This window comes from Piliocolobus tephrosceles, chromosome 7, assembly GCF_002776525.5.
Source record: "Piliocolobus tephrosceles isolate RC106 chromosome 7, ASM277652v3, whole genome shotgun sequence".
NCBI classification, from domain to species: Eukaryota; Metazoa; Chordata; class Mammalia; order Primates; family Cercopithecidae; genus Piliocolobus; species Piliocolobus tephrosceles.
The window spans coordinates 124,032,867-124,056,764 of NC_045440.1; the positions used below are offsets into that span (position 1 = coordinate 124,032,867).

General features: G+C 40.4%; 1 protein-coding gene across 4 annotated transcripts in view; it reads right to left on the reverse strand.

The window, feature by feature from the left end:
• The window catches only part of SNTB1 (syntrophin beta 1), a 278,993-nt gene that overhangs the window by 33,214 nt on the left and 221,881 nt on the right, over positions 1 to 23,898 (reverse strand). For all 4 annotated transcript variants that reach the window (XR_002734198.1, XM_023224643.2, XM_031935905.1 and 1 more), the window contains one exon: positions 2,782 to 2,921. Coding sequence is in view for 3 of the 4 variants with exons in the window: in XM_023224643.2 (XP_023080411.1) it covers positions 2,782 to 2,921 (140 nt within the window). In the remaining variant the exon portion in view is untranslated. The remainder of the gene's footprint in view (positions 1 to 2,781; positions 2,922 to 23,898) is intronic.

Below are 23,898 nucleotides of genomic sequence, written 5' to 3' on the forward strand. Positions count from 1 at the left end.
GTGTTTGTCTCACATTGTTCAGTAATTCATTCAACAGACATCGAGGGCACGATATTGCCAGGCACTATGCCAGGAAGGCCACAAATATGACTTTATCAAGCCTAGCTTGCAGGTAAAGAAGCAGAGGTACAGAAAGAATGCAAAGAGCTTACCGTCATAAAGCACAAACAAAAAGAGCTGGCAACAGAAGTCAGGTTTGGGAAATGTCAGCTACTTGAAAGCAAGACTCGAGTTTGATTCATTTCTGTTTTTGGGATATAAGCTTTCAAAGAAGGGACAAGGATGCAACACATTAAAACTGTATTTCAGGCCAGGTGCAGTGGTTGACAAGAACGTCCGTAGTCCCAGCACTGTGGGAGGCCGAGGCAGGCAGATCACCTGAGGTCAAGAGTTCAAGACCAGCTTGGCCAACATGGTGAAACCCTGTCTCTGCTAAAAAAAAAAAAAAAAAAAAAAAGCCAGGCGTGGTGGTGGGCCCCTATAATTCGAGCTACTCAGGAGGCTGAGGCAGGAGAATCACTTGAACTCGGGAGGCAGAGGTTGCAGTGGGCCAAGATAGTGCCATTGCACTCCAGCCTGGGTGACAAGAGCAAAACTCCATCTCAAAAATAAATAATTAAAAATCAAACTGTATTTCAGGTCTTGGTTGCTGTGAATAATGTTGCAATGAACAAAGGAGCGTAATTACCTCTTTTAAGACCTTAATTTCAGTTCTCTTGGATATATACCCAGAAGTGGGATTGCTAGTTCACATTAGAGTTCTGTTTTTAATTTTTAGAGAAATCTCCATACTGTTTTCCAGAGTGGTTGCACCATTTTACATTCCTATCAATGGTATATAAGGATTTCCTTTTCTCCGTTTTACATTCCAATCAACAGTATGCAAGGGTTTGCATTTATCAAATGATAAACAACACTCGTTATCATTTGTCTTTTTGACAATAGCCATCCTAACACACATCCTAACCACATTCTCACTGTGGTTTTGAATTGCATTTCTCAGATCATTAGTGACATTAAACACCTTTTCAAATGCCTGTTGGACATCTGTATGTCTTCTTTGGAGAAATGTCTATTCAGGTCCTTTTTGAATTTTTTTTTTTTTTGCTATTGAAATGTAAGTCTTTACATATTTTGGATGTTAACCTTTAATTAAATATGAGGTCCCCATTTCGTAAGTTGCCTTTCCAGTTTGTTGATTGTTTCTTTTGCTATGCAGAAGCTTTCTACTTTGATGTAGTTCCATTTATTTATTTTTGCTTTTGTTGCCTGTGCTGCAGGTGTCATATACAATAAATCATTGCCAAGGCCAATGTCAAGAATATTTTCCCTATGTTTTCTTCTGGAAGTTTTACAGTTTCAGATCTTATCTTTAAGTCTGTAATCCATTTTGAGTTTATTTTTGTGTATGGTGTAAAATAGGGTTCATTGTTTGCATATGAATATTCAGTTTTCACAGCACTATTTATTGAAGAGAATATCCTTTCTCCATTGTGTATTCTTAGCACCCTTGTCAACAATCAGATGACCACAAATGGATGAATTAATTTTTGGGCTCTCCAATCTGGTCTACTGGTCTATGTGTTTTTATGCTAGTATCATAAGGTTTTGATTATTATAGGTTTGTAATACATTTTGAAATCAGGAAGTGTGATGCCTCCAAATGTCCATCTATAGATGAATGGATAAAGAAAGTGTGGTATTTACATATAATCCAATATTATTCAGCCTTAAAAAAGAAAGAAATTCTCCTATATTTGACAACATGAATGAACCTGAAGAACATTATGCTAAATGAAATATGCCAGACACGTAAGGACAAACACTACAGGATCCCATTTACATGAGGAATCTAAAATGACGAAGCTCGTAAAGCAGAGAGTAGAATGGTGGTTTCCAGCGGGGAGGGGGAAATGGGGATGTGTTGGCCAAAGAACATGAAATTTTTGTCATGCAAGTTGAATAAGCTCTAGAGATCTACTGTACAGCATAGCACCTATAGCTAACAACATAGTATTATATACCTAAAAGGTTGCTAAGAGGGCAGATCTTATGTTACATGTTATCACAAAAAATAAAACATAGAGGGAAGGAAGAAATTTTTGGAGGTGATGGATATGTTTATGGTATCAACTATGATGATGGTTTCATAGGTGTATATTTATCTCCAAATTTATCAAATTGTATACATTAAATATGTACACAGCTTTGCATGTCAATACCTCAATGAAGTGCTTTTTAAAGACATACTTCACATGAATAATAAATGTGCATTGAAAGACCTGAAAAACAGAACCTGGCAGCCACCCTTCCACAGGAAGCGTCATGTAACTCAGAAATAACTTGTTATGAGATTTCCTGCTGAACAAGCCTTAAAAAGCACAGTGGAGTATTCCCATATAACACTCTTTTGTGCCACCCAGTGAAGACCCTTGCTTGGTGATTCTACTTGGACTTCAAGACTATAAACACATATGCCTAGTTCATTTCAAAGGGAATGAGATCGAGACCCAGGGAGCTGACTAGATGAGGACCATCTCACAGATGTCACTGTTCCTTGATTAAGGATGAGTCTTTTGTTCTTTGTCTCTGTCTTGTTGCTTCATGTTTGGCCATGAATGATCATTAATCTATGTGGCTAAAAATGTGTGGCTATATTCTTAAGGAGCTCTCAGCCTCTGCTGCAATAGTGAGCAGTAATATAAGGTGTTGAGCTCATTGTAATTCATTAAAATACTATCAACCTGCAAACACATCATACCAAACCAAGGCCATGGCTACCTGGTGGCAAGAAGAGGGTATGTGTGAACTGGGCTGAACCAGGCTTCCTTCCTCCTTGGCATGCTGTCATAGATTAAAAGGTCTTTCTCAGTCAGCACAACCAGGGCTGGTTTCCACTGTTTCTCACTCTCCCCTGGCACCTGAAAAAGAAAGCAGAGAACTGTCAGATGACAGCCTGAGAAAAGGATGATTATGAGAAGTTGGCATTCCCTTAATCAGAGGACTCAGCAATACATTGAGTGTCTTTTGGTTTGGTTGCAAAATCAAAATGGAAAGAACCTTGTCTTTATTCCATCCTTCCTGATCCTTGAAAATATCTGTTGTCTCAAGGGCCCTGAAATGTATAGTCAGGACAGCCAAGAAGCAGCCCAGCTGCCACACATGTGTCACTGTTTCTCACCTGCTAGTCAGCACTGAATCTTTATTTCATAGTAGGAGGCAAATGCCTGGGGGAATAAGTACTTCCAGCTGATTCTCTGGTATAGTAGCATTTTTTTTTATTATGAAATGGTAAGGTCTAAAAAGTTTTTGAATAAATATCTAAAGGCTCTGAAAAATGTACTATGGTGGCAAATGTCTACCCAGACAGAGTGAGACATCACAGCCTCTTTCCCTAATCTTTTGCTTTTAGATTGGTTCTGTGATTCAGGCATCATCTTGAAACTTCTCTGGTTCTGTTGAATGTCCAGTTCCATTCACCACCCATAATTTATTAACTCAAGGGTTGAGATGACCTGACAGGAATGTGAAAGGATTCTGAAAGTCATCAGTAGGATGATTGGACCAGATGATCTTTGAAAACCCTTCTAATCTGCAGAATCTGTGTAGCTCAGCTCTTATCTCATGAGCCATCCCCTTGGCCTGGTGTTTGCCTTTCCCAAACTTCCTATATGTTCTTCTGTCTATACAGGACATTTGATGGGCCCTAGGATACATCTTTAAGCTCGGTTTAAAAGCTCAGTGAATGCTCAATTCTTGCTACTCAAAATATGGACCATGTTCCAGTAGCATCAGCATCATATGGGAGCTTGCTAGAGTCTCAGGCCCATCCAGATCTGTTGAATCCAAATCTGCATTTAAACAAAATCTTCAGGTAATCCCTATGCTGATTAAAGAAACACTGCTCCAGATGAGGTTAAGATTGCTTTTGACACTGACAACTAATCCAAGATTTAATGTTGTCATAGCAAGTCACAACTCAAAAATCTATTCAGAATCAAAGTAAATTAGACAGTAAACTAAATAAGTGATAAAGCTAATTTCTTCCCTTTCTAGTCTTACTACTTTAAGTGACACAGTGGAATCTGTATAGAGATACAAGCATGTGTGTAGCTCTTGCTTTAAGCTAACACCCTAGTATGAGGAATGAGCGATAAGAGAATATTTACAAAATGATGTAAGGCTTGAGTTCTGTAGGTCCTACATGTAGGCTTCCTAAGTCTGAGTCTGTTATTTATTGCCTGTGTGACTCTGCACAAGATATTCTCTGTGCTTCTATTTCCTTACTGATAAGGATATGATACACAACAGTGATTTTGAGTGCTGACTTGGGAGCTAGCAGGCCTGAACACAAATTTGTGTTACCCAATTTACCAGCTGTGGGAGTCTTGGGCAATTCAACTAATTTCTTTGTGTCTCAGTTTCTGGATCTGTAAAATGAGAAATAATAGTACCTATAGCAGAGGGTGGTTGTGAAGATTAAATGAGCTAAAATTTGTAGAAATGCTTAATGCAGTGCAGAATAAGCATCATGTAAGTACCTGTTAAGTAGCACTTACCTCATCATGCTATAGTGGGGATTAAATAAGACAGTGTGTGTAATGTGCTTGGCGTGGTAGCTGGCAGATGGTAACACCCTCAGTAAAACACAGGATGGGTAAATTGTGTCAGACACCAATTTTTGAACATGTCAAAAATGGTGTCCTTTGGAAATGGCATCACTATGACAAGGCAATGACTTTCCTTGGGAAAAATTATAAGACAATCCAAGAATAAGCTTGGTGCTGACAATTTCAATACCTTTTCTTCCCATCCTTTCCAAAGTTCTCCCAGGAAGAACTCACTGCTTGATGATCACCTTTATATTTTAATGCCTCCCTTCCAGCGATTCCAAACAAAAACTGTGCTTCTGAAGAAGTGCCCTCCCCCACTCCCCTGCTGTAAAGCTATTTATACTAGAACATGAATGACTGTTGACATATTCCTCAATTTGTGCATTGTATGCATATTTTAAAAGCTAGCTTTAGCTTATTGCTTTTGTAAAAGGACTTTTTCCAACAGAACAACAGCGTCTTCAACAGATCAAAATAAATTGTTAGAAAACGCAATGTACCAGACCCTGCAAGGTGAATAAAGCACGGTCTCAAAGCATAAAGCGTTTGGGGCGGGGCCGGGGGGAGTTCAGAATAAATTTTTTCCAGCTTCCACATTAAACTTAGTAAATTACTTTTCCAGCTCATTAAATAGGGCTGGAGAAGCTACAAATGATCCTCCCAAAGTGACTCTCTTACTTACCTAGTCAGATGCAATCCATTAACTTTGACCGGAATCGGTCATTTAAATGTGAACGCAACTAAGCATCATTCTTCAAAAACAATATTGTTTGCAAAATAAGCCTCAACAGTAAATACCAACAGTATAATACAGACTTCTCTACTGGTGGAATCACCAACTCACCTGTGTGTCAAGTGGTATATGCAGGTTTAAATAATCCCAAAGCCCTAAAACATTTTGCAGTTCATTGAAAAGTGCTGTGTGGATATGGTAAACTCTGCTGTGAAGAGTGTGTCTGGAATTGGTGGGTTCTTGGTCTCACTGACTTCAAGAATGAAGACACAGACCCTCGCGGTGAGTGTTACAGTTCTTAAAGACGGTGTGTTCAGTTTATTCCTTCTGGTAGGTTAATGGTCTTACTGGGTTCAAGGGCGAAGCTGCAAACCTTAGCGGTGAATGTTACAGCTCTTGAAAACCGTGTATCTGGAGTCGTTCCTTTTTCCTGGTGAGTTTGCGGTCTCGCTGGCTTCAGGAGTTAAGCTGCAGACCTTCACCGCTAGTGTTACAACTCTTAAAAACAGCATGGACCCAAAGAGTCACCACAAACAAGATTTATGGTAAAGAGTTAAAGAATAACACTCCTCCACCGTGGAAAGGGATTATAGCAGGTTACCACTGCTGGCTCCAGCAGTCTGCTTTTATTCCCTTATTTGACCCCTCCCACATCCTGCTGCTTGGTCCATTTTAGAGAGCGCTGATTGGTCTATTTTACAGAGAGCTGATTGGTCCATTTTAGAGAGCGCTGATCGATGCGTTTACAATCCCTGAGCTAGACACAGAGTGCTGATTGGTGCATTTACAATCCTCTAGCTAGACATAACAGTTCTCCAAGTCCCCACTAGGTTAGCTTGATAGAGAGTACTGATTGGTGTGTTTACAAACCCTGAGCTAGACACAGTGCTGATTGGTGCGTTTACAATCCTTCAGCTAGACACAGAGTGCTAGACATGAAAGTTCTCCAAGACCCCACTAGGTTAGCTAGATACAGAGTACTGATTGGTGTATTTACAAACCTTGAGCTAGACACAGAGTGCTGATTGGTGTATTCACAATCCCCTAGCTAGGCATAAAAGTTCTCCAAACCCCACTAGACTCAGGAGCCCAGCTGGCTTCACCTACTGGATACCGCACAGGGGCTGCCAGCGGAGCTGCCTGCCAGTCCCAGCGCCATACACCCTTACTCCTCAGTCCCTGGACGGTTGATGGGACTGAGCGCCGCCGAGCAGGCTCCAGCTGTGCAGGAGCCCACCTGGGGAGGTCGGTTCGGGCATGGGGGGCTGCAGGTCCCGAGCCCCGCCCCGCGGGGAGGCAGCTAAGGCCCGGTGAGAACTCGCACCCTCTGCAGCTGCTGGCCCGGGTGCTAAGCCCATAACTGCCCTGGGCCTGCAGCGCCAGCCGGCTGCTCTGAGTGCGGGGCCCGCGGAGCCCGCGACTGCGCTGGCCTGTGAGCGCTGCGGGTGCAGTCCGGGTTCTGGCCCGCGCCTCTCCCTCCACCTCCACACCTTCCCGCAAGCGGAGGGAGCCGGCTCCGGCTTTGGCCAGCCCAGAGCTGGGCCCCGACAGTGCAGGGGTGGGCTGAAGGGCTCCTCAAGCACCGCCAGAGTGGACCCCAAGGCTGAGGAGGTGAGTGAGGGCTGCTAGCATGTTGTCACCTCTTAAGAATACTTGTAGTGGGCACATTCCACTATTCCTGTATGCAGAGCTGTCATTTTAATGCTAATGTAAATGCTTAGAAGGTAGAAGGCTGCCTATGAGGACAAACGACTTTCCAACTGGGGAAAAAAAAAATCATGTTGAAGAACAGGAATTTTTTTGTTTGTTTCGTTTTGAGATGGAGTCTCACTCTGTTGCCCAGGCTGGAGTGCAGTGGCGTGGTCTCCGTTCACTGCAAGCTCCACCTCCTGGGGTTCACACCCTTCTCCCGCCTCAGCCACCGGAGTAACTGGGACTACAGGCGCCCGCCGCCACGCCCGCCAAATTTTTTTTTTTTTCAGTAGAGACGGGGTTTCACCGTGTTAGCCAGGATGGTCTCAATCTCCTGACCTCATGATCCGCCTGTCTCGGGAAGAACAGAGTTTTAAAAGTCATACCTTGTGCTACACACTCTTCATTATTTCAAACCTTTGAAGGCGAATTTTTGTCAGGCTCAAATATTGGTGCTATTGTTCTAGTGACAAGGTGCATTACAAATCCAGCTTACCTGGCACCCAAAGTATTCTGATATGAATACGACAGTTTTGGAGGTGTGTTTGCATTTTGTTAACACATGACTCCTGAAACAGATGTCATTTCCATCTTTGCCTGGCTTCCTGCCTTGAGTGCTGCAGTCGTCAGTTTCTCAAGAACTGATCAGATTTCTAACTAAGAAGGTGAAGAAAAGGCGACAGGGGAATAAAACATTCAATTCTGAAATTATTCTGAAGCACAACTTTGGTGAACTGAATCCTGTCTCTGTAATCACTTCCACAGAGCATGAGAGGAAAGGTTTACAAAATGGCAAGAATTTGAGAGGTGGTGGTAAGAAGCAATTGGTAACAATTATGGAAGTGTCCTTAATTTGAGACAGGTCTCCCAAATCATCTGGGTCAGTGGCTTCCAAACTCTTTAAATTCAATGATCTCTCTGTTCAGATTAAGTCACAAGTCCTAGAACAATATGTAAAAGAATTCGCCGGGCGAGGTAGCTCAGGCCTATAATCCCAGCACTTTGGGAGGCCGAGGCAGGCAGATCGCCTGAGGTCAGGAGTTCGAGACCAGCCAGGCCAGCATGGTGAAACACAGTCTCTACTAAAAATACAAAAATTAGCCAGGCGTGGTGGCGGGCACCTGTAATCCCAGCTACTCAGAAAGCTGAGCCAAGAGAATCGCTTGAACCTGGGAGGCGGAGGTTGCAGTGAGCCAAGATTGTGCCATTGCACTTCAGCCTGGGCAACAGGGCGAGACGCTGTCTCAAAAAAAAAAAAAAGAAGAAGAAGAATTGAAAAAGAGTTTACATGGGGTTGCCTCCCAGTGGGGGATCTTGGCACCTCTGAGACTTTATGTCTTCATCCTAGCACCACCCATGCCTCTAAGTCGGGTTGTGACCAATCTTTGGAATATAGTTTGAAAACTGATCTTGTCTCTTCTAAAATACCTAGAATCTGGCAGGGCGCAGTGGCTCATGCCTATACTTCCAGCGCTTTGGGAGACCGAGGTGGGTGGATCATTTGAGGCCAGGAATTCAAGAGCAGCCTGGCCAACATGGCGGAAATCCTATCTCTACTAAAAATACAAAAATTAGCCGGGCATGGTGGTGCATGTCCTGTAGTCTCAGCTACTCAGAAGGCTGAGGTGCAACAATTGCTTGGGCCCAGGTGATGGAGTTGCAGTGAGCCAAGATGGCGCCACTGCACTCCAGCCTGTGCGGCAGAGTGAGACTGTGTGTCAAAAAAGAAAAGAGAAAAACAAAACAAACAAACAAAAAATCTAGAACCTTCACGTTATTTCCAAAGACACAGTTTTATCAGAACTTTCAGTGCCTTTTTGATACCGTTGTCTCTTAGGCAGAATTGTAAGGATTAAATGAATTCATGCACATATAGGATTTACAAACCTGTCTTACAGACAATAGACAGGCAATCCTTAAAAATCATAGCTATTTTTTAGTATTAAGGTTAGTAGAGTGCACATCAGATTAAAGATCTGAGTGAGCTTGGGCAAGAATTACTTGCCTTTGCTGGGTCAAAATTTCCTCCTCCACCAAATGATGGGGTGGGACTAAATTATTGCTAGCACCTCCTCAACTTCAAAATCCAATCATCTTTTAAGTTTAAAATTATCTGCTACTAGGCTGGAACTGCTTCAGCGACTGGGATTCTTGCTTTACAGCTCTTCGTTCAGTGCACTCTTTTCTTAAGGCAAAAAGCAATACGTGGGTCTCTTTTTCTCACTTCCTACCAACTCACTCTTCCTAACATATATTTACATTCCATTTTCTACTTGCGCATGCGTGGCAGGAAGAGCTCACAGTCTTTACAGCCAAACAGCGTGTCTGCAAAAATCTGGCTTTGCCACTTCCCAGCTGAGGGACGTGAACAGCTTACTTACGTGCTCTAAGCACTTGTTCACCGGCTTACTTACATGCTCTAAGCACTTGTTAACCTATGTGTCACATGCTGAGGATGGCCTCCCATGCATGTGTTTTTGAGGATCAAATGAGACAACGTATATAAAACTTCCTATATGATGGGTACTGAAAATGTTAAACCACCCCAGTTGCTCACCTCAAGCCCACTGTTTCCCCCAGCTCCAATGAGCAGGAAGGAAGGCTTAGATGTAAGGGACAGAGAACACAAAGTGAAAACCTTCACAAAGGAAGAAGGGCCATTATGGCTTTTGTATTGCAGCTTGTGTTTATCTGGACAACTTTTTAATTGAAGTTTGTTTCGCGTCAGGTTGCTAGGTGTTTAGAACAAAGGATGAGCTATCAGTGTAATAATAATAATTAGCATTGATCAACTTCCAAATGCTTTACAAACATTAGATAATTAATCCCTGCACCAACTCTCAGGGAGGCTGATAAAGAAGAGAAACAGCATTTAAGTGTGGCCACAGACACATAGGGACAGGGCTAAGCAAGGCCACTCAAATCTCCAGCTGTCTTCCAGCTTGCCCTGAACCATCCCCAGGACCCAGGAATCAGGAGTCAGAGAAGACATTCAGAGCTGGCTGGCATGGTGGCTCATGCCCGTAACCCCAGCTACTTGAGAGGCTGAGGCCTGAGACTCACTTTAATCCAGGAGGTGGAGGTCGCAATGAGCTGAGATTGCACAACAGCACTCCAGCCTGGGCAACAGAGTGAGACCCTGTCTCAGAAAAAAAAAAAAAAAAAAAAATCTAGGACATCTAGAGCTGAATGCAAAGGAGAATGAAAAGGAAGAGAAGGCAAAGGAGAATGAGAGAAAAGGCTAGAAAAAGAAGAAAAGTGCTCTATGGGAGCCTCAGCTTTCTAGGACTAACTTCTCTCTTCTAATAAACTCTCTGGTACCTGGATCACCTGCTGAATTTAAGATTGGTGTCAAGAGGGGAGCAGAGGCTCACGCCTATAATCCCAGCATTTTGGGAGGCTGAGGCGGGCGGATCACCTGTGGCCAGGAGTTTGAGACCAGCCTGGCCAACATGGTGAAAACTCATCTCTACTAAAAATACAAAAATTAGCAGGGCATGGTGGCGCACACCTGTAGTCCCAGCTACTTGGAAGGCTGAGAGGCATGAGAATCGCTTGAACCTGGGAGGTGGAGGTTGCAGTGAGCCGAGATCGCACCATTGCACTCCAGCCTTGGCAACAGAGTGAGACTCTGTCTCAAAAAAAAGGAGAGGAGCAGATTGAGTGATGCATTATGTGGATGGATGTTAAGATAATGAGGAAAAATAAAGTAAGGTGAAAAGTATGGCATGAAAAATATGGTCTGATCATGGGACACTAAAGAGGGTATCATTTTAATTTTAATTTTATTTTTATTTATTTATTTTTAGACGGTATCTTGCTCTGTCTTCCAGGCTGGAATGCAGTGGTGCCACCTTGGCTCACTGCAACCTTTGCCAGCCTGGCCAACATGGTGAAACCCCATCTCTAGTAAAAATATAAAATTAGCCAGGCATGGTGGCACATGCCTGTAATCTCAGCTACTTGGGAGGTTGAGGCAGGAGAGTTGCTTGAACCCGGGAGGTGGAAGTTGCAGTGAGCCAAGACCATGCGATTGCACTCCAGCCTGGGCAACAAGAGTGAAACTCCATCTCAAAAAACAAAAACAAAAAACAAAATAAAAAAAACAATAGCAGAACACCCATTCATGTCAAGTACACATAGAATTAACAAGATAGACCACACTCTGGGCATTAAATCTAGTTTCAATAAGTTTAAATGTATTCAAGTTAAACAATGTACGTTCTTAGACCAAAATGGAATTAAATTAGAAATCAATAATAGAGAGCTATGGAAAACAAAAAAACAACATATCAAAATCCTCAAGATGTTGCTTTTTAAGCAGGACTAGGAAGAAATGGGCAGTTAACACCAATATTAGAAAAGAAGAAAATATTCAAGTCAGTGGTCTCAGTTTTCACCTTAACAAACTAGAAATAGAAAAAAAAAAAAAAAAACAAAATAAGCAGAAAATAGGAAATCATAAAGACCAGTGCAGAAATCAATGAAAAAAGAAACATAAAAGCATCAGAAGTTCAACAAAACCAAAATCTGGCTTTTTGAGATCAATGATCAATAAACCTCTAGCCAACCAGACTGACCATGAAAATGAGAGAGAAGACACAAATTATGAATATCAAAAATGAAATGAATTCATGTCCTTTGCAGGGACATGAATGAAGCTGGAAACCATCATTCTCAGCAAACTAACACAAGAACAGACAACCAAACACCGCATGTTCTCACTCATAAGTGGGAGTTGAACAATGAGAACACATGGACACAGGGAGGGGAACATCACACACTGGGGCCTGTCGGGGGATGGGGGACAAGGGGAGGGAGAGCACTAGGACAAATACCTAATGCATGTGGGGCTTAAAACCTAGATGATGGGTTGACAGTGCTGCAAACCACCATGGCACATGTATACCTATGTAACAAACCTGCATGTTCTGCACATGTATCCCAGAAATTAAAGTAAAATTTAAAAAAATGAAAGAGGGGGCATCACTACATAGTCTGCAGATATTAAATATAAGGCCGGGTGTGGTGCTCTCATCTATAATCTCAGCAATTTGGTAGGCTGAAGTGGGATAACTGTTTGAGGCCAGGTGTTTCAGAACAGCTTAGGAAACATAGTCAGATCCTCTTTATAGATAATAATATTAATTAATATAGCATTAAATGTATGATAACGGAATATATGAAGAATTGACAAATTCCTTGAAAGACACAAACTACTAAAGCATATTCAAGAAGAAACACTGGAACAGCTGGGGATGGTGGCTCACGCCTGTAATCCTAGCACTTTGCGGGGAGGCCAAGGCGGGTGGATCACCTGAGGTCAGGAGGTCAAGACCAGCCTGGCCAACATGGCAAAACCCCATCTCTAACTAAAAATACAAAAATTAGCCGGGTTTGGTGGTGGGTGCCTATAATCCCAGCTGCTTCTACTCGGGAGGGTGAAGCAGGATAATTGCTTGAACCCAGGGGGCAGAGGTTGCAGTGAGCTGAGATCCAGACACTTCACTCCAGCCTGGGCGAAAGAGGGAAACTCCATCTCAAAAAAACAAAAACAAACAAACAAACAAACAAAAAACTGGAACAGTACTATCTCTCTTAAAGAAATTGAATTGGTAGTTTAAAATATTTCTTCCCAAAATACTCAAGGGCCAGATGACTTCACTGAGGGATTCTATCAAACACTTAAGAAATAATACCAATTATATATAATTTTTTCAGAAAATGGAAAAGTAGCGATACTTCCAACTCATTCTACAGACTAGACTTACACTGATCCACAAACAAGAAAAAAAAAAAAGAAAAAAAAGACAGTGATCCAAAATAAGACAAATATATTATGAAAATAGAAAACTATAAACCAGTACTCCTCACGAACACAGACCCAAAATTTCTAAACAAAATTTTAGCAAATTGAGTATGAAATTATATTTAAATGGTAATACATCATGACTAAGCAGGGATTAATTCAAAAAAGCATTACTGTAGCTATTTAATAATAAATTAAAAATCAATCAATACTTAAAATACTTAAAAAAGTATTTTAAGGACAAAACCCAATATCCGTTTCTGATTTAAAAAACACTCAGCAGGCCTGGCGCAGTGGCTTACGCTTGTAATCCCAACATTTTGGAAGGCCAAGGTAAGCGGATCACTTGAGGTCAAGACCAGCCTGGCCAACATGACAAAACCCTGTTTCTACTAAAAATACAAAAATCAGCTGGGCATGGTGTCGGGTGCCTGTAATCCCAGCTACACAGGAGGCTGAGGTGGGAGAACTGCTTGAACCCAGGAGGCAGAGGTTGCAGTGAGTTGTGATTGTACCACTGCCCTCCAGATTGGGTAACTGAGTGAGACTTCATTTCAAAAACAAACAAAGAAACAAACAAAAAACACTCAGCAAACAAGAATACAATGAAACTTCAACCTGACAAACAGCATCGATGAAAAACCCTACAGCTGATATCATACTAAGACTGAATGCTGGATGTCTGCTCTCCTCACTTCTAATCAACATTGCACTGGAAGTTCTAGCCAGTGCAATGACAAAAGAAAAAGAAATAAAAGGCACCCAGATTGGAAAGGAAGAAGCAAAACTGTCTTTATTCACAGACAATGTGAATGTCTATGTAGAAAATCTTACAGAATTTAGCAAAAAGATACTAGAACTAATAACTGAGTTTAGCAAGGTTATAGGACAAAAGACCAATGTATAAAAAGCAGTTATGGCTGGGCACATGGGTGGCTCATGCCTGTAATCCCAGCACTTTGGGAGGCCAACGCAGGAGGATCACCTGAGGTCAGGAGTTTGAGACCAGCCTGGACAACAGGGTGAAATCCCGTCTCTACTAAAAATACAAAAATTAGCCTGGCATGATGGCACACGCCTGTAATCATTGTTACTATGATTACAGAGGCTGAGGCAGGAGAATTGCTTGAACCTGGGAGGCGGAGGTTGCAGTGAGCCGAGATGGTGCTACTGCACTCCAGTCTGGGTGACAGAGTGAGACTTGGTCTCAAATAAAAAAAAAGAAAAAGAAAAAAAAGAAGCAATTGTATCTGCATATACTAGCAATAAAAGGAAACAAATAACAAATGATATCATGTACACTAGCATGAACGTATGGAGTTCTTAGGGATAGGCATGATGAATCATGTGCAAGACCTCCATACCAAAGACCATAAAACATTGCTGAGAGAAATTAAAGAAAACTTAAACAAATGGAAACATACACTGCATTTATGGGTTGAAAGATCAATATGATTAAGATTTTAGTTGTCTAAATGATCTAAAGATTCAACTGAATTCCAGTAAAACTTCCAGCAGGCTTAAAAAAATATATTTTTTTGGTAGGGATTGACAAGCTGACTGAAATTTACATGGAAATACCAAGAACCTAGAATAGCTAAGACAACTTTGAAAAGGAAAAAGGAAATTGAAGGAATAACACCGTCTGACCTGAAGTGTTATTAAATTGCGGCAGTAATCCAGAGTGTGGTATTAGCATAAAGACAGGCAAAAAGATCAACTGAACAGAGTAGAGAAAGCAGAACAGAATAGATTTGCATATAACAGGAAACAAAATTTGAACAAAGGGATAAGAAAAATTCAGTGGAGAAAGGGCAGTTTTTAAACAAATCATGCTTGAAATATTGAATATCCATATGCAAAATAATTTAACTTCAATTTGTGTCTTGCACCATATACAAAGATTAACTCAAGATGAATCTATACTAAACTGTAGAACATAAAACGTTAAGATTTATTGAAGGAAACAAGAAAAAAACTTGGTGAACTTGGGTTGGGCAAAGGTTTCTGACATCAACGACAAACAAAAATAAAAAACATAATCCATAAGTGAAAAAATTGGTAAGTTGAATGTCAATAAAATTATAAACTTCTGCTCTTTTAAAGCTATTAAGAGAATAAAGAGACAAACCACAGACTGGGAGAAAAGCATATATCTGATAAAGGATGTGTGAGACTAGTCTTAGGCTGTAGCAAATCTAGTGTGCTTTGTGCTAATAATTTGTCTTTCTGTGTTCTGTAATGGAGAGAAGGGTATTACAGGATAGAATGTGGGTTTAGGACCTCTATAAGCCTGCTTTTAAGCCAGCTTGGCAGGCTGGTCAGTTACAAAGTTTGCTACAGGTCCCTGAAACCAATACAGTTTGAAATTTCTCTGTCTTGTTTTGCGTCCTTCAGAGTTTACCCTTGTGATCATGTGAAGATACTTTCTTTTGGTTTCCACCATCCAGAGGACAGGAATTTTGGGGTTCATGTCATAGTTAGTCCTAAAAATTTTTGTTGAGCAGTTAGAAGCCTTGCAAGCTTGAAATTGGCTTCTCTAGGCTCCTTCTGGGAAAAGCAGTAGAAACTGCTCAATGCTGTATAGCTCAGTAGCTAAGGCTTTATCTTTTGACAGTGGTGGCCTGAGTTCAGTTGTTGGCTTCCGGAATGATTCCTTTCTGGTTTGTTATTTGTGTAACTTTGACATTTATTGAGGTGGTTTTCCCCTGCCCCAACCCCCACAGTTAGCTTCTGATTTCCTCTCTTGAATTTTCCTTTCTCTGAACTACCTTGTGGAGATTCTAAATCTTGTAAGAAAGAAAGAAAGAAAGAAAGAAAGAAAGAGAGAGAGAGAGAGAGAGAGAGAGAGAGAAAGGAAGGAAGGAAGGAAGGAAAGGAAGGAAGGAGAGAAAGAAAGGAAGGAAGGAAGGAAGGAAGGAAGGAAGGAAGGAAGAAAGAAAGAGTCTTTGAAGCACCTAGGAGATTACCTTTGGTAAAGTTCAGAAGCCATTTAGCACGGCTAAAGTCAGGTAATAAGAAATCTAAAATGATTTCTTTTTTAAAGAGTACTGTGGTTAAAAGTCAGCTTAATTAAAAGTGGATAAACAAGCTATAGATACATTTAAAAGGCCTTTATGTTTTTCTCTTCTTGGAACTTGTTTTTCTGGAAAAAAGTTTTTTTTCTTCTCAGTCGACTGAATTATTTTGCTCCATTTGTTTGTCTTGCCACTCTTAGGACACACATGAGAGGTCCTGAGATAACTTCTGGTAGCCTCGGACTCCTTGGGAGAAAGAGGAGGTGCCACAGATCCCATTTTGGGGGAAAAAAACCTCTGTTTTCCTCATGAAACCCCAGGAGTTAAAAGCTGATAAATCCCTTTCAAAATCAAAGACTCTGTTCTATTTTGCATTGTGTTATCTGATGGTTTTGAGTTTAGAGGTATCAGAAGTTACTTCGCATTATAAGTAGGAAATACATTTTAAGGGGTACCTAATAGTAGTTATGGAGGGATTCTTGACTCTTTGCACACTTGGATTAGAGACACATCCTTTTGGCCACCTGGAAGATAAGGAAACATCTCCACCCCTCACTGGGAATTGAGACTTGCGTGAGGGATGGGCTAATTACAAAATGGGCTGATTGGCTTTGGGTTGCCTTTCAGTGAGATGCAGGGTAGAACCACTGCACTGTCTTCTCCCATGGTATTTCCCTCCTTTTGGGATCCACAAACCAGTATAAAATGATACTCTTAATTTTGAGGATCCATATTTGCCTTTAGCTGCTTATTGCTACTTATTTGGCCCTAGAAATGCATGCTTTCCCAGCTCTGTTCTTCCAAGGGCTTCACCCTGAAGCCAGTCATGCAATTAAGAAACTGGCAAATGAAAAATTTTACAAGTGCTGAATCTTCTGTCTATGTATTTATATATGTTGTATGTTTATACATAAAAGAACTCTGATTAATTGGCTTAGAAAAATAAGCGTTCAAATCAAATATTTCGTCAGAAAAATAGAAACTTTAATGCCTTTTGTTCACATGACTTTCGTAATCTTTTGGAAATAAAGAGTTCTAAAGAACAAAATGTATTAAAATGTAAATACTTGGTTTCAATTAAGGTCAGATATCAAATTTGCTAAATGCTTTAAGGTCAAACTGTTTCTTTGGCTTTTGAAATTTATTCAGTTTACCTATTTTGGAGCATTAGATTATAGGTAAGACCTGGGAGCATATGTAAAGCCATGCCCACTAGCTATGCTAAAAGGAGTCAGACCTTATCTGCATTTCTGTCTAATGTCCTAGGCTCCACCACTAGTACATAATTAAAATTGCTTACTTCTCAGGTTTTTCACTAAAAATAAAAGTTGCTAAGAGTTTAACATTGTAACATGTAATTGAGATCACTGGACAAACTGTTTTACATACAAAGTGTGTAGGGAATGTGTTTTTGGTAAAAGATTATAAGAAGGCATGGGAATATAGCTTTTGTTAAAGGGAATATAATTCTGCTAGTTCAGAGGGTTTTAAAGATTGTCTTAACCTAAAAAAGTAATGAAACAAAACGGAAGGTTTAAGCAAAGTGAAAAGGGTTTGTAAAGGGTTGATCTTATAAAAATTCTGTGGGTATAAACAAATTGGCTAAAATTTAAAAGAAATTATTTAGCTTTTTTCCTTAGGTAAAAACATTAAAATCACACTGATGTGGAGCCAGAATCTGGGCCCATGTGTCCAAATAGCAGAGTTTTCTTAAAAAATTAATCTTTTATGTTTGATGAAAAATTGTAAGGGGTCCTAAAAAGTTTATGAAAATCTTACCTTATGGTCAAACTAAAACTGGATAACGATATAAAAATTTATTTGAAAAAGTAGCTTTAACATTAAAAATGCACTGATGCAAACATGAAATTTGGTTTTGTCTTTTCTCATGAAGACTATTTTTATGTAATGTTAATAGATAATGAAAGGGTTTTGTTTTTTCCTTTGGGTAAATGGCAGGGGAAAAAAAGGAAAAGACAGATTCAGCTGGCCTCATGCTATCTTCATTGGGTCTTGTTTGGAAAGCTAAGTCTCCTCTATCAGAGTAGAGGTTTTTCTTTTTTAAAAAAACTTTTTGGAGTTATTTTGGCCAAATGAATGACTTATGGTGACCTGGGATTGTATTTTGTGATATCCAATGTTTTAAACCTTTGATATTTGACAAATTTTCCAAAATCAAATTATAAATTATGTCTCTTTCTATATCTAAAATATTAGGTCCTCTAAAGTCCAAAAAGGACATTTGGCTTATTTGGTACAAAAATCAAACAGGAAGCATTGTCAGATATGAAATGGTGTTTGGCTTTCTTTGGTCTACCTTTGTGTAAATGTGTTATTGGTATATGTTCCAAAATTATGTAAAACTCCTATAATTCTAATATGACTTAGTATATGTTACCAGTAATAATTATAATTATTATGTTAACAGACTGTGTGCCACAGAGGTAACAAATTTCCTTGCCAATTGTGTCTTTAACTGTGGCAGCCCTAGAATGCTTTTGTCATCCACAGACAATTGTTGTCTTGTTTTGGTCCTCTTTAAAAGATGGCTTTATAATCAGCTATAAAATTTAACAGGTGCTCTTAAATGCAGGATTCTGATTAATAACACTGGAGATTGTGACATTAGAATAAAGGAAAAACTTTTAAATAAAAAAGTAAATGGTGGTTGGTTTACTTTGAACTGTATTTGTATAAATATGTTATTAGTATATGTTCCCAAATTATGGGAAACTTCTATAACATTGATATAATTTAGTGTATATTATTAATAATTCTAATTGTTATGTAAAATTGTTGTATGCTACAGAAGTAACCAAAATTCCTAGTCAATTATAGCTTTAATAGTGGCTATAGACTTTTGTCATCCACAGACATTTTGTCTTGCTTTGGTGCTTTTCAAAAGGCAGTTTATAATCAGATAGAGGACTCTACGTGCAAGTCTCAGATAACTTTAAAAATTGTGCTATTGGAATAGAGGAAAAACCCAATCTTCTAGGACTCTTATGAAAAGCTAATGTGTTAAACGTTGCTAAGGCTTTTGTTTTCAGAGTCAGGGGAACTTATTTGTTTAGAGCCATTTGGAACTTTTAACAACTGAGTAAAATATACTCCTGTGAACAAAATTTGAAGCATATTTATTTCTCCCTACCTGATTTCTTCAAAATTTGGAAACTATTTGTGAATATTCTCAATTTATGGCAGTGTAGTTAATTGCATAAGTGCAATAAAAATCTGTTTTCTTTTGTAACAGGACACAGTTGGAGAAATTGGTTATTTTACCAAGGCTTTCACTGAAATGGCATGATTCCTTTAAAGAATCAAAGTTAGCTTACAGAGCCAATTAAAGCCCATAGGGGAGTTTGGCCTCATACCTTGTCCACGCAGAGTCCCTGTACAAGGTTCCTGACCTGTAGTAAATAAAGAATATTACTTTCTAACAGGCCCAGGAGCCCCAAGTTATCTTGGGACCTCAAGAGGAGAGGAATTTGCCCAATCATAGATATTTAAGGGTATAAACCCATGGTTGGGCTCAGCTTTTAAAAAGTCTTATCTGAGATCCTTCATGGAACAGAGTTCTATCAAAGCCAATTTAAAAAGCCTAAGTGAAAAATAATTATTCTTGCTGCAATTTAAGCAAATAATCAGGCCAAGTATAGTAAGACTGAAGTTTATTTTGTAAACAAATCAGTTCTATCTGAATTTGCTTTTAATAAAAATGGAGACTGGAGGCTGGGCACAGTGCCTCATGCCTGTAATCCCAGCATTTTGGGAGGCCGAGGTGGGCAAATCACGAGGTCAGGAGTTCGAGACCAGACTGACCAACATGGTGAAATCCCATCTCTACAAAAAATATAAAAATTAGCCAGGCATGGTGGCATGTGCCTGTAATCCCAGCTACTCAGGAGGCTGAGGCAGGAGAATTGCTTGAACCTGGGAGGCAGAGGTTGCAGTGAGCCGAGATTGTGTCATTGCACTCCAGCCTGGGCAACAGAGGGAGACTCCATCTCAAAAACAAAAAAAAAAAAGGGACTTGAAAGAGAAAAATATGTTGTTAGCTGTTTTTTCCTGCAGTTTAGACTAAATTCTAAATTTTTTGTGGATTAAAAGTCCCCAAACTAATTCCTTCAAATTTTCGCTTTTAAAATTGGGAATCATGCTCCTCATCCTATAGGACTTGTTACACTGCAGTAAAACTATAGATAAGAGTGCGAACATTTTTGCCATGCAAGCCTTGGAAGCCCAGCCAGGCCTGCATGCATTGCTCAGACAGTTGCAAAGTGGTTCCACTCTTCTCACCTTGGGGTTCACTCCAATTCCCACTACATCCCCTGTCAGCAGGAAAAAGCCAGAGCACTCAATAACCTTTTCCCATCTTCACAGCCTACAGCTTAAGATTAAGGTGTTATAAAACCCCAAAGGAGGGATTGAAACTGCCCTTGCAAAATTATGACTGAGACAGTAAAAGAGATCTAATTTAACTGACTCTATCTTGCTTCTAACCTCCAAATTATTCTTGTTCATTCTGGGGTGTAGGCTGAACTAGCTCAGGGAGAAACTTACTTTATAGTTTATAGTTTAAATAAAGATGGTAACAGCCCTTTCCCAAAGCAGACCTCCTTCTTGCCTGGGGACTAGATTGCCTCTGTAGGTCTAACATGAGCCACAAGATTGGAAATTATGGTTTAGGAGTCATGCAGCTGGAGGTTACAAGATTCTGACCCTCCTTAAACTGCTCCTAAAATCAGTGCTTGAGATATTCTGTAGACCCTGTACTTGATGGATCAGCTGGGCCCACCCAAATCAATAAACTGGTTCATCTGTTCTTGTGGCTCCCACCCAGGAACTAACTGAGCGCAAGAAGACAGCTCTGACTCCCTATGATTTCATCTCTGACCAATCAGCACTCCTGACTCACTGGCTTCCCCCCGCCCACCAAGTTATCCTTAAAAACTCTGCTCCCTGAATGCTCGGGAGAGTGATCTGAGTAATAATAGAACTCTGGTCTCCGGCACAGCCGGCTCTGCGTGAATTACTCTTTCTCTATTGTAATTCCTCTGTCTTGATGAATCGGCTCTGTCTAGGAGGCAGGCAAGGTGAACCCCTTGGGTGGTTACATCCAGAATACATACAGTACTCTCAAAACTCAGTAATAAGAAAGAAACTCAACAAAAATGAATATAAACAGACAGTTCAACAATGAAGATACACATAAACCTCAAATAAGCACATTAAAAGATGTGCAAACATAGTCATTAGGGAAATGCAATTTAAACTACATGAGATATCACTACACCCTTATTAAAATGAATGGAATTAAAATGACCATACCAAGTGTTAATGAGGATGTAAAGAAACTGAAATTCTTATACATTGTTGAGACTGAATAATGGGATAACCATTTTGAAAAATGCTGTGGCAGTTTGTTTTAAAGTTAAACATGCATTTACCATTTGATCTAGTGATTTCACTCCTAGATATTATTAACCCAAGAGAAATGAAATACGTGGCCATATGAAAACTTGTATAGAAATATTCTTAGTAGTTTTTAGTATCCATAGTTCAAAAAGCCCAGGTATCCGTCAGTAGGTGAATGCATAAGCTAATTGTGTATCTATGCAATGGAACAATAATATTTAGTCAGAAAAAGGGAATAAACTATTGGTACATGCAACACCATGGATGAATCTCAAAATAATTTTGCAGAGTGAGAGAAGCCACACAAAAGAAAGAAAAATATGCATACTGAATAAAATTATAGAAAATGCAATTTGATCTATAGTGATAGAATGCAAAACAGTGTTTTCCTGGGAAAGAAAAAACTATATATAGTGTTGTTTGGGAAAAGCAGCTTCCAAAACAGTGAAACATCATGGTAACTTTTTTTTTCCCCCCATAAAACTACACACGGAAATAATTATCTCCAAAGGATAGAATTTTGGGTAATTTTTGTTTTATTGTTTTATTGAAAATAAACCACAAACAGGAATTACTTATGGAATTATTTTTTTCTTTTTTTATTTTTTTGACAGAGTCTCACTCGTTGCGTAGGCTGGAGTGCAGTGGCATGATCTCAGCTCACTGCGACCCCCGCCTCCCAGGTTCAAGCGATTCTCCTGCCTCAGCCTCCCAAGTAGCTGGGATTACAGGTGTGCCGCCACACCCAGCTAATTTTCGTATTTTTTTTTTAGTAGAGATGGGGTTTCACCATGTTGGCCAGGCTGTTCTCAAACTCCTGACCTCAGGGGATCCACCCGCCTTGGCCTCCCAAAGTACTGAGATTACAGGCGTGAGCCACCTCACCTGACCTACTTATGTAATTTTCTAAATGCTGTAATAAAAATATGTCAAAAAACATATGGCTTCTATTGAGATAAGGAAAGAGGTAAAGAGACGAAAGAGGCCTGGTGTTGCACTATTTAAACCAGAAAGGTCACAAAACTATCAAAATTCCTGGGCTCCCCAGCATCCTGTCCTCAGAACTTCCTACTAAGGCATAAAGACAGGAAATTAATAATAAGAAAGTGGCCCAAACCCACTATATTTTCAGTCAGTTTTCCAGTTTTCTTTTTTCCCTTTGCATACTTGCAGAAACGGAGTAAAAGATGTTTTACAAGTTGTCTTATTTACTGAGCATGCAGAAGGTCAGATGCTAATGTACTCTAACAGAGGCCCTAGATGACTCTATTAAAAGTAATGCCTTGGTGTCTGGGATTTCATAATGAAGCCAACCTTAGGGCAGAGCACACATATCTAAGGAGATAAGTGTGCAGCCCAGGTTTTAAATCTCCTCTCTACCTACAGCATTGCAGGAAGAGGAGGTGGAAGGCAGAGGAGGGTCTGTGTAGGCTTCATCATAGCACAGGGCCATGTCAACCACATGAACTTGGCCTTTCAATTGCTTCGCCTCATTTGCTCACTGCTAATGAGACAGCATTTCAAAATGGATACACTCCAAAATGCATTCCAGTTAAGTGGTTCCAATGTCTCTTCTTGCTTAAAATGGTTGTTGGTAGGCCAGGCGCGGTGGCTCACACTTGTAATCTCAGCACTTTGGGAGGCCGAGGAGGGCAGATCACCTGAGGTCAGGAGTTCGAGACCAGCCTGGCCAACATGATGAAACCCTGTCTCTACTAAAAATACAAAAATTAGCCAGACGTGGTGGCGCACGCTTGTACTCTCAGCTACTTGGGCGGCTGAGGCATGATAATTGCCTGAACCTGGGAGGCGGAGGTTGCAGTGGGCCAAGATTGGGTCGTTGCACTCTAGCCTGGGCGACAGTGTGAGACGCCATCTAAAAAAAAAAAGAAAATCTCCTATTGGAGTTTGACCGGGCGCAGTGGCTCACACTTATAATCCCAGTACTTTGGGAGGCTGAGGTGGGCCTCCTGACCACAAACTGGTTAGGAATTAGAGACCAGCCTGGCCAACATAGTGAAACCCCCGTCTCTACTAAAAATACAAAAATTAGCCAGGCATGGGGGTGCACACCTGTAGTCCCAGCTGCTTGGGAGGCTGAGGCAGGAGAATTGCTTGAACTCTTTCTCTAAAGATATCCTATTTAAAAGGTTTAAATCACTATGAAAAACAGGTGTTACTGTTCCCACTTTACAAAAGATGAGATTAAGGTTCAAAACTATTAAGTGGCGGCTGGGCGCAGTGGCTCACGCCTGTAATCCCAGCACTTTGGGAGGCCGAGGTGGGCAGATCATGAGGTCAGGAGTTCGAGACCAGCTTGACCAACATGGTGAAACCCCGTCTCTACTAAAAATTCAAAAATTAGCCGGGCCTGTAATTCCAGCTATTCAGGAAGCTAAGGCAGGAGAATTGCTTGAATCCGGGAGGCGGAGGTTGCAGCAAGCTGAGGCCAGGCCACTGCACTCCAGCCTGGGTGACAGAGTGAGACTCGGTCTCAAAAAAAAAAGGTTGTTAGATTCTACTTGGGTTACTCTGCATCCCTGTTTTACTGCACATTCAAGATAAACACAATTAAGTTGGACTAATAAATTGCAAGAAACAGACTCATTTGCCTGA